Genomic DNA, 12114 nt, shown 5'->3' on the forward strand with positions numbered 1-12114 from the left:
CCATTCAGAGCCTGGTTATGTGCTTTCACGTCACTGTAAGCAGGTGTGCTGGCAAACAGACTTCCAAATGCAGAGAGCTGTATTGACTTGCTCATCAGAACTTTCTAAACTAAAAAGCCATGTTTTAAAAAAGCATAACACCACTCAAACAAAACTAAAACCAACTTATACAAGGAAAGGTAGGGGGAAAAATGCTAAAAAACATTAGGTTTAAGAGACTTCAAGCAAACCGATTTAGGATCGCATCCATGCAGACACTTAAAAGCCATTTAAAACTGTATCCAAGGGCTACATTAAAAAAAACAAACCCAAAGCTAATGGATCATTTTAGATTTTTAAGTAAACGCCTGATGTGTGTACGTATGTGGAGAAGTGTCTTCCCAGCTTTGAAAACTTTGGTTGTCTACACAGCCTGCAGCACTGCTGACTTTCCCCAAAGCACACAAGCACATCCTGGGCTACTGTTTTCAAAACTAACAAGTAGTTCTGGTCTGGACCCTGGACAACGAAGGGTTAATGGATTCACACTATACCTTGCTGAACATGTTTAACCTGCTGATCATTTGGAAAGTAGTACTGGTGCTTTTCAAAATTCTGATTTTGGTCCATCAGATCAGTCTTTGGCTGACTTCCCTTTTGCAAGAATACTGTATAACCTGGCATTCAGCAGTGTTAAAGCTGTCAGTTTACACCTCAGCATTTGGAGTCTAATGATTTATCTTTTTTTTTTTTTGTAAAATTAGAAATACTTAACCTTACAGCAATACGCATGCACTGTCTTTTTTTTAAAGTAGGATATATTATTTTATTTTTTTAAAAAGTCCCTATAATGACTTTCCAAAAAAAAAAAAAAGGGAAGAAAGAAAAATTCCACTACTACTCTATGCTACAGCTAAACTTGGTGAAATGGTTCTAGCATATTTAAAAAGAGTTTGCTGAAAAAAAAAGAAAAAATAGCATGCCTAGGGAGTCATTGTGACAGTGCAAAATACATTTATGTACATCCCTCTTACAAAAACACCAATATGTTAGCATTCCGTGAAGCATGCTGGTTTTCAGGAAAAAAAATCCTATAAGAGAGTGAAATAGCAGCTCCGAAAGATAGCCTTTTTTCTTTTCTTTTCTTGAGGACAACCGAAAAAGAGTTGTTTTTTTCTTTTTTTCGAACTACTAGAGATATATCACTAACACATACAGATATAAAAGCAGCATAGGAAAGATACAGGTTTCTCACCAACTAGGAATAGAGAGACTAAATGTGGGCATATGGTTAAACTACAATGCATCTTCACATTTGTCCAACACATTTACAAGAAAAACACCATTGGGAAACCTCACAGGACAGAAGTGTTTTAACACCAAGAGAACTACTAGTTTTTAATTAAAAATTCAAACAGGGTGGGGTTGAAAAAATTTGGAAAGGGGCTGGAGCTGGAGCCACCATTTTTTTAAAATTATTTTTCAATATAAAATGAATGAGCTGGAATAGACCCAATGTCCTTACACTGTGGAACCTGGCAAAAGTGAAGAAACGTTGAAGGGTTATTTAGGGCAGCTGGCTGATGTCAAAGCTGCCAGAATGCTAATTAACTGCAGGCTGAGTCTCTTACTTCTGTGTCTGTGTGTGTATATATATGTATATATATACATATATATGTATATATATATAAAGGAGCCTTTTGTATTATGGCATTTTTTTCTTGCTGCTATATTCATACATCCCACTGCAAATCATCTTTCATTTTTCATTCTGTTGACCTGGATATTATTATTTCTTTTCAGAAACAGGGAAAAAAATCAAACATCTGTGTCTCCTTCCAATATGCTACACATGTGCACATTTTGTAGCGGGTCTTCAAAGTTCAGTTAGCAACCCACAGACGCCATTCATCTTCTTGTTAAAATGTCTACCGCTGTAGCCAATGCTCATGCCCTTGAGAGTTTTCCTCTTTTTTTTCCCATTATTTTATATAAAGAACATTGTGACTTTTAGTATTAGCATTTTTGCTTTCAACAGCAATTAGCAATCTCTTGGTTTGCTGTTTGGTAAAGCATCGGTTAATGAGGTCATCTAGTTTAAAATCCCAGCTACTGGAAAATAACAGGGAGGAGGTCAAATCTATCTTTTCATGTTATATTCTCTGCTCTCTTTTCAGTTCTCTAAGGAAAAGATATCTTTGTTATCCACAATAAGTCATTACGACCCGTTACTGGCCCTTTGTTTTACTAACGCCTCAAGATACAGTCAGGTTCTCTCTTGCTGAAGTACTGAAATAGGATAGTTCATCTATAAACAAACAAACAAAAAAACAACTTTGAGCATCTGAGGATGAGGAATTGGTTTTGTGTTGGTTGTGTTGTCTTTCCTCCGACAGTTCTGAGTTCATGTCTAGCGAGGGGTTGTCTCTATGGTAGAAGGGGTCCCCGGGGTGGTCGACCTCGGGGTGGCTGCTGGTGGTGTGTCCATCGGGCTCCCGGCCCCGCTGTTGGGCGTGACGGAGGAGCTGACCGCAGGTGCGTCCCCCTGCTGCTGGGCCTGCAGGGTCTGTCCACAGATGTGGTGGTGCTTCTCCCAGTCTTTGTGCTGGCAAAATGAGCCACAGTATCGGGCTGTGTTACAGCCACTGCAGGTTTCACTCGCTTTACGACCACAATTCCAGCAACTCTAAAGGATAAGGCAGAAGAATGCAAAATCCCAAATTAATACATTGTCCAGGCAAAAGTGTGATGAAATATGTTAAGTAGCACTGCCTCTTTATTTTTAAGAACTATACAGTAAGAATGAAAAATCCAGTTGTATGTGTTTCTGTGTGCACCCACTAAACACACAGAAGATGCAGGTTTTGGTGTGATGATTGCCCAAACTTTTCAGTCAACAGCTATCATGACGTCTAAGAAACTGGCTGAAGCTCCTTTCCATTTTTACTGTAAAATCCCTTGTTTTTAGGTTTGGCTATTTTCACATCTAAATTCTCTCTTCATCCATACTAACAATTGCCTATCTGACTTTTTTTCTCTTCTAATGCCAATACCACCATGGTCAGACACAAACGTATCACTCCTGGCAGAAGCTTCTTCCTTCTAGATACTAACAGGAATCACAAAGGAACTCCAAGAACCCTACATTAGGTTCAAAGAAATATAATGGAGTAGATAGAGGATCCTCCTCCCTGCACCACCACAGACTGGAGAGAGTGAGGCCGGGCACTTTCACCTCTCCATGAGTTAGTTCTTCCCACTGCAATCAGTTATGTATTCAGAGTACCTGACATCCAAATGCCAGGACAATCTCAAAAAAATGCCCTTTACCTCCCTAGAGGGAAGGATCGTTGGTTTGCTTTTTCTCTGATATATTCGAAGCACCCAGAACAGTGCCTGATATATAGTAATTGCTCAATAAATATTTGTGAAATGACTCACACTATGCCCAATTTGGCTTTGAAAAACTAGAAATACTAAACTGGGTAAACAGTAATGCTATTTGCATACAATGCTTTCCAGCTGATGGAGTTCCTTTGCATCTCATTTGCACCTCAGCAACCTTGGGTAGTCATAGAAGTGGAGGAAACTAAAAACTCAGACCCGAGTGAGCCCACTGCCAATCTCTGGTGAGAAAAGGCCAAATGGGATTGCCTCTGAGATTTAAACTTTGAGATAAACGCATCATGAATCAGAGCACAGACATACCAGAGACAGAAGAGCACCTGCGTAGGGTAGATCCAAGGGAAGGAGGGAGGGATGGGGAGCAGCACAGGGATGACAGTGCCCTTGGGTCCTTCCAGGAGGAGGCGAAACCTCAGGAAGTTAACTTTCAACCTTTGCGGTTCTTTCGGCAAGACCATCCTCATTGTGAAATGCTTTATCAAGAGACCTTAGCTTTGGTTTTGTACTGCGAATCTTTTTATTCTTTATCTTCCTTGGTTTTGATTATATTCTTGCAAAACAAACTTCTAACCATAATCTGGTAACCCCAACCAGCTAACGGTGTGTGGTGTGTCACAATTAAAACACATTTTTTAAAGCCCTGATATATGTGGATATTAACAATCTCCCCACTATGTTCCCTGTAATTCTTTTGGTTTTCAGCATGCTTGTGTACAGCTTAAGATGGCTCAAGAGCAGACTGAAAATACCCCAGTGGAACATCGGCCCATCAGCCCAGTATGCATGGCTGTACCACTGTGCAAAATACACAGTGGAATTTTTGGCAGTCATCCTAATTTTGCTAATAAATAAAGGGGCTCCTAGAGTCTTTCAAGTGCTAGAAGGCCGTAAACTCAAGAACTCTGGTTTAAAACTTTTCGAAAGAGCTCAGCTCTACAGTCTTATTTCTTTACCATTCAGAAATTATGGCCCAGGGAAGAGGGGGAAAAACTAACAACTTAAGATCTCAAAAACTCTGGTCAATGGGAGGTGTTTTAAATGAATATAGCTGAGGAAACGTAAAAACTTGGTTTACATGTTAATATCATAAATAAAAATGTAATTAACATTAATAGTGAGTACCAGAACAAAGTAATTTTTTCTACATCGATTTAATTTAATCAGGAAAATATCTCAAAAGATGTGCACCTCCAATCAGAGGCTTCATTAACATAACTAGAAGCCCTTATCTCTCCAAATTAATTCAATCTCATTGCAGGTATAATGTTCTACAAAGAAGTGAACAAAGGTGGGCCTGGCCCATCCGTCAGAGCAGTGACGTACAACACTGGGCACTCAGTGAAGTTTACTTCCTCGAGATTTAGGCATGTAGAATAATGCCAGCTGGATCCTGGAACAAACTCAGCAAATAAGCAAAATTCCTAAATTACATCAGAAAATCCCAATTAGAGAACAGAGACCCAGATTCAAAACAATGTTTTAAGGAAATTAAACATCTAATCTGAGTCAAGTGGCTTCTTTAGGAAATTCCCTGGTGTGAGTTCTATCCTTTTTCTGTCAGAGGCGCATTTTGGCAGACACAAGACTGGAAAGTGCCCAATATTCAACGGCTCCATCAGATTGAAATCAGATGTAGGCAACGTTCTCAATTTAAGCTGATTAAACACACAGACTAAACCAGGTAATTACAAATGCATGTGTTAGGGAGTGGAAAGAGGAGACAGCACGGGGACTTCTTATTTTTTAAAGTGTTTTCAAAGATGGGAACAATTTTACAAATAAAACAGTGGAATTATGCCAAATATAGAAACAGATGTTTTGGATCGCAAAGCTCCTGGGAACTGAGCCTTCTTGCCTGGCATGGCTGGGTTCTGACCCAGGATTCAAGGGCTCTGGCTAGTTTTACCTCTAGTCCCATTCCCAAGTTGTTCGATCCTGTTCCTTTACCACCTACACTGGGACAAAAACATCCTGCAGCTGTCAGAAGGTACAACAAAGAGCAATTCAAATGAGCTGGTGGGAAAAAACCTACATATTTTTATTGCCCTTGATATTGCATTGCATGAACGTGCAGGGAACTTTGGCACAATTATTCAACCAAAAAAAACCCTCCAAAGTGCACATTCCTTTTTAAAAGCTCATTAGAAAACAGACAAAGCAATTTCTATTAATATATTTCTCTTGGATGATTCTACCGTTGGCTAATCTGTACCTACAAGACTGGCGCCTCACCGGCAGCACTGAGCTCCTCAGCAATCACACCACTGGGAAGAGCAGAATGTGGACTCTTGTGAGCACTCTAATTCAGATCCTTTCAAGCTTCTAAGTTCGTAAGCTTTCTGCTCTTTACAAAGGTGGAAATTGCAAATTGTGTACAAAACCCAGAGGTATAACCATAAAGGCAGAGATAAAGATGGTCAATGGCTTAATCTAATTTTACATTTTTCAAATTTGTGCTTTTTATACTCAGGCTAGTGTTTCCTGGTAGTTGCTCTATTTATTTGTTATTTATTTTATTATTTTTTAAATAACTGAGCTTCCCTTTCAGTCCTCTAAGGAATGATGCTGGTGACTGAATTACCACAATAATGTCGAAGGCTCAAGAACACCATTTCATAGCAAATTCCATTCCCAAAGCTCATGGCAATTTATGGTCTTCCCTTATTTGTGATAATATATTCCATTTTTGGCATAAAGAATATTTTCTTCCCTATCTGAAAAATGGGAATCAGTCCATTGACCAAAATTAGGCTGTGTCTCAGATGAAGAATATGAGGCTGAACACAACCCTCCCCCTTTGCTAAATGTACTAATACTACGGATGGAAACCAAAATGACGAATCAAAGCTTCTGAATGCCAGAGCTACGTGTCCAAGATTGTCGATACTTTGTTTGACATCAGCAATCTCTTCATTATTTCCTTCATCTTGTTATTTTAGATATGCAGAGAATGGTCTTTCTGCCCTACTGACAAAAGATATTCTTTCTGGATCTTACTGTTGGAAATCACTTTTCCAAGAAACAAAATTTTAAAAAGATATACAGATGGCCAAAAGGTATATGAAAAGATGCTCAACATCATTAGCTATGAGGGAAATGCAAATCAAAACTGCAATGAGGTATCACCTCACTCTGGTCAGAATGGCTATAATTAACAAGGCAGGAAACAAGTGTTGGAGAGGAAGTGGAGAGAAGGGAACCCTTGTTCACTGTTGGTGGGAGTGCAAACTGGTGCAGCCACTGTGGAAAGCAGTATGGAGTATCCTCAGAAAATTAAGAATAGATCTACCATATGATCCAGCTATCCAACTGCTGGGTATTTATCCAGAGAACTTGAAAACACAAAGGCATAAAGATACTTGCACCCCTAAGTTCACTGCAGGATTATACACAATAGCCAAGACTTGGAAGCAACCTAGGTGCCCATCAAGGGATGAATGGATAAAGAAGATGTGGTATATATATATATATATAAAATGGAATACTACTCAGCCATAAGAAATTATAAAATCTGGCCATTTGTGACAACATGGATGGACCTTGAGGGTATTATGCTGAGTGAAATAAGTCAGAGGTAGAAAGTCAAATACCGTATGATCTCACTCATAAGTAGAAGATAAAAACGACAAACAAACACATATGGGGCCGGCCCAGTGGTGCAGTGATTAAAGTTTGCACATTCCGATTCTCGGCAGCCTGGCGTTTGCCGGTTCAAATCCCGGGTGCGGACATGGCACTGCTTGGCAAAAGCCACGCTGTGGTAGGCGACCCACGTATAAAGTAGAGGAAGATGGCCATGGATGTTAGCTCAGGGCCAGTCTTCCTCAGCAAAAAGGAGGAGGATTGGCAGTAGTTAGCTCAGGGCTAATCTTCCTCAAAAACCAAAAAACAAACACATAGCATTGGAGATTGGATTGGTGGTTACCAAGGGGGGGGGGCGGGCAAAAGGGGTGTTTATGCTCACATGTAAGGGGATGGTCTATAATTAGTTTTTGGGTGGTGAACATGATGTAATCCACACAGAATTTGAAATATATTATGATATACATCCGAAAAATAAATTAATTAATTTTTAAAAAGTGAAAAAAAAAAAATTCTCCTGTATTACTTTAAGTTTCTTCAGGTCTTATGCACCTATAATTCTCCAGAAAAACCCTTGCACACAATCAATGCTCAATAAATTAAACAGAATAATTATAATTAAAATTCCCAAAATGTAAAGAACTCTACAGAAGGCAACACATTGACTTAAATTCATATTAAGTTCACAACATCTTATATTTGCATTGCACTTGACAGTTTAAAACCACTTTCATATACATTTTGCAGCTTAGGAAACTGAGGCCCAAAGAATAAATAACTTTTGCAGTAAATGACTTGCCTAAAGTCACACAGATATGAAATTACACAGCCAAGGTTTGATTCACCTGGGTCTTTGGACTGCAAACCAAACACTCTTTCCAAAATGCCACACTCTGTCAGTTTCAGATCTTAGAACCTGTTTTGGCAGGAACAAGGTTAGAACGGCACTTAACTCCTGAAAGTGGACAGAGGGTGGGCCAGGAAGTTGGAGCACCAAAGACAAGTTACCATGGTGTGTAAAGGAAATGGCTTCCAGTTTTGAGCGGTTTCAGGGTCAGGCCGACCTGGGTTTTCTTTCCAACTGCATCACTTAATGGCTTTAAGACCACAAGCAAATAACTAAACCTGGAGTGATAGTACCTGTAAAGCACAAATAATAACTGCAGGGTTATTCAGGATTATGTCAGTACTAAGCACAGTGCCTGATGTTCAGTAGGTCCTGAATAAATAGCAGGAACTAACACCACCTCCTCCTTTTGGCTCTGGCTGGAAGAAAGCGAGACTATACACAACCCTTACTCCAGATCCAGCATGGTATAACCTTTAGAATTAGGAAGCTCGTGGCCCTGTGCCTCCCCTGCAGGCACTGACAGAGAGAGAACATTAGCTGACTTCCCCTTACACTTCATTAGTGACCAATTACTTTGTCTTCAACCCGAGACTTTCCGAAGATTCACCACTACTGACCATTTCTCCATCTCTCCTTTTTAAATTCTCCTTGTTGAAATTCGGTCTAACTTCAGTCTTTAAGTTACTAAAATTCTGATTCCTATACTATAACTTCTTCCTGTTCTGTTTGTTCATTTCCCTCTAAGTCTTTGGAAAGGAGGGAAGCTGGCACAAAGAAAAGAAATATCCTTCCCTTCCTATACTCTCCTCTGTCAGATCTCATGTTTCAACTATCAGCTGTAAGAAAATGACTCAAAACTGTTTCTCCAGCTCTCATTTCTTTCCTGAGCTGCAGTCTCTTACTCTCAACTGCCTGTTCTGTAGATCCACCAGATGCTCCTCTGTCACCGAGTCAGTATCCCTAAACCTGACTCTCTGATGTGGTCCATTTCAGTCACAAGCAACACTCAGGCGCAATACTTTGTCATTTTATTGGAAACTCCTCTTTCTTTGGCCCCTGCAACCACTCAGTGCCAAACCCCACCAACCTTACTCCCACGGTCTCTCTTCCTTCCTTTCCAACCTCACAATTACTATCCAAGTTCCTTTGCTGCCCTGCCTGTCAGAACAGCTTCTTAATCTGTTTTTCATCTCTCTCTCTTACACGTAGTACACATTGCTCATTTGTAAGGTGACTTGTTTATAAAATACTTCTACTCATCTCATTTGCCCCTCTCAACCACCTCGCAGAGAGTACCATATAAATGTTATCCCTGTGTTACAGATGATAAAACTGAAGCTCCAAGGGGTGACCTGCTCAGGATCTTTCCAGGCCCAGTGCTCTGACCACTATGCCATGATGACCTGTGGAATCAAAGAGCTGGCTTTTCAATGAATGAAATAAACAAACAAAAATCTTATAACATAGCTCAAGCTCTGAAAGCTCCAAATTCTTCTAGGGACTGACGGGTCTGGTCCAATCGTGAGGACTTTAACAAGAGCTGTGCTGTGAGATCCCTGTGTAGTAACGTGAAAACTACGTCATACAGAGTCCACTCAGGCCCACAGTTTGGGCCATACTGCACAGTTTCCACTGGGGACGATTCCACTAATTCCAGAAGGAGCAATGAAGATGAACCTCTTAGAGTCACTTACCGACACTGTCACGGCTTAGTAGGCTTTGGAAGTACAAAGTTTAAAGATCTGCTCAGTGTTTCTACTTAAGTGCCACAAAACTGCCCAACTTTGATACAAACGGTGCAGTTGTGCACCTACGTAGGAACAATGAATAAAGGCTGTTTTAATCTGGGGAGAAAATATCACTTTGGTGGCTCAAAACTATTAGAACAATACATTTATTTATTATCTGTTCTATGCTCATTTCCAGTCCCTTGCTTTGATCCCCTAAGCTAGAACAAGATACGGGTCTCAAAGAAGAGCTATAAAGAGCAGGTTCTTTTGAAATAGCTTCAATCTGACAGCGTTCACTAGAGAAAAAAAAAAAACCAAAAAAACATATATATATATATGTATACAGATAGGAACTGGAAATGAATATGGATAAAAACAAAACAGTTTAAGATGGTCAGATTTGGCAAATTTCCTTTGACTTATGTTAATACTGGCATTATACATTCTCGGTGAAATAGATAATACACTGTAAAAAGGGAAAGTACAGAAAATATTATATTGCTTAGCTGTCTGCCCCAAGTCCAGCATCATTCTGTTAGCACTGACAATTACTAGTTAGTCTATAATCCCAAGTAAAGTTCAAGACCTAAGAAGGAATAATCTGAAGGAAGTCCAATGAAGAACAAGATACACTTGTAAGAATCAGGAATAAAAAAATTCCCAGCACTGCCGTGTAGGTATGAAAAAGGTGGCCTGAGAGGCAGGCAGCTTGGGCTGAGGACCAGCTCACACTTACTGTTGTGAGACCCTGCACAATGGCCTACCCTACCAAGACACAGCTTTCTCAGCTGCAAAACAAAGACAACAGCACTATCTACTCCATCTGAGCTGACAGGAGGAGTACACGCTCTAGAGGCTAGAGAGCACTGCCTACCAGGCCCAGTACAGACTGACGCATGCGCCGCAGGTCTTCTTGTTCCACCTCAGGCAAAACAAACCGCATGTCCCCCCAATCACTATGGTGACCATGGGCACCAGGGTGCTAGGATGGCCTGGTTTACAGGACTGGTCTGTCCTGGAAAGAGCACCCCTTTGTCCTCTGAAAAGTGTCCCCGATTGGATGATAAATTACATGGCCTCTAGGAATAATACCTACATGTTATTCATTCCTTACTCCACATTTTCTTCCTGCTGTTCTCTTCAATTTGGCATTGTCAACTCCTCTCCTCTCCTTCTGGAAATTTTCCATTCTTTACTACCTACTTTTCAGAACCACTGGTTTTCCTAAGCAGAATGTGCATTATTTTAGGTCCATTTTACCCATGTGAGAACAAAGGCAGAAAGAGGGAGGCTAAATTTTAAAATTACAGAGAGAAGAATTCCTGACCATCTGTCCTTAATATAAACAGCTCAGGAGAAACTTATGAACAGCCAAACTAGGCCTAGAACTCTGGTCTTCTAACTCTGAAGCCAGGCTGCTTCTTAAAGTCTCCATGAAGGGGAGAGAAAGAATAATAATTTGTGTGTTTATATTATCTACATACGGATTTTTATAGATTCAGATTGTATAAATCATATCTGATCTAGGTAAGAGATGGGTACATATCTACAATAGGAGGTGGTTCCCAATAAAGGGAAGGAAAGGGGAAAAATAATGTTGTTTTAGTCAGAACAATTTACTGTATCTTGTGATAAAGAACAGTGGGAAATATGAACAGATAATGACACCTTGCATTATAACTCTCAAAACACTTTAAATTAAAACACTGATATTAAAGAAAAATCTAAACAACACTATGAGGTAAGCAAATAACACTTCATTCCCTGAGAAGAAATGGAGGCTGAGAGGAGTGAAATGAATTGCCTGAGGACTCCTGATATGGTAAATGAGCTGGAGTCAGAATTCAGGTCTTTGGGGTCCTCTTCTTGGATTCTTTCTGCCATACCCACCTGTCTCTGAGCTTTGCGGCAAAAAATCATCTAAGGCTGAACATGGCCTTTAAGTGGTATGACCATATAATTTACCACCCAAACTAGGACACTTAAGAGTGAAAGGGGCATTCAATAATTACATGTGGACAACAGGGGTAACCTGGGACTGTCTCACTCAAACTGGGATGTATGGTCACCCTGCTCCCTATGGTTATGTATTCCAGTGTACTCTCCTGGTTTCATATTAGACAGCATGGGCTATCTAAGCCTTCGTGCTCTATTTACCCTTTCCAATCTGCAGAGGAGATTTGTCTATCGAGCCAGATTGAATAACTGATTTGAGCTTTTTAAAATGTTGTAACTTGTGTTATTTATACACAAAAGATGAAGAAAGGTTACCTCCTCCACGACCCACCCACACACCTTGGGCAGATCCAAACCAGTACATTTCTGAAGGCTGTTCAAGTAAGATCACCGGACGTGTATATCCCACACCCTGCATGTCCACTGACACCCTCTTCTTCCTTGACAGCTAACCAATCATCAAATCCTGCCCATTCTACCTCATGGGTTTCCAGCAAACACATCCGATTTTCTCCCCACCCCAGCACCACTACCAACCATCTTCAGCTAACCTTCATTCCCATCTGTCTCCTGAAACAGATTGGTCCCTCCTTTTCATCTCCTCTGATCTCT

General features: G+C 40.3%; 1 protein-coding gene across 1 annotated transcript in view; it reads right to left on the minus strand.

The window, feature by feature from the left end:
- Positions 1–714: 714 nt before the first annotated feature.
- RUNX1T1 (RUNX1 partner transcriptional co-repressor 1) overlaps positions 715–12114 on the minus strand; it is a 135809-nt gene continuing 124409 nt past the window's right edge. Inside the window, 1 exon segment of the mRNA XM_070630628.1 lies at positions 715–2665. Within this exon segment, the coding sequence (XP_070486729.1) occupies positions 2390–2665 (276 nt within the window). The 3' untranslated portion in view covers positions 715–2389.

This window comes from Equus przewalskii, chromosome 8, assembly GCF_037783145.1.
Source record: "Equus przewalskii isolate Varuska chromosome 8, EquPr2, whole genome shotgun sequence".
NCBI classification, from domain to species: Eukaryota; Metazoa; Chordata; class Mammalia; order Perissodactyla; family Equidae; genus Equus; species Equus przewalskii.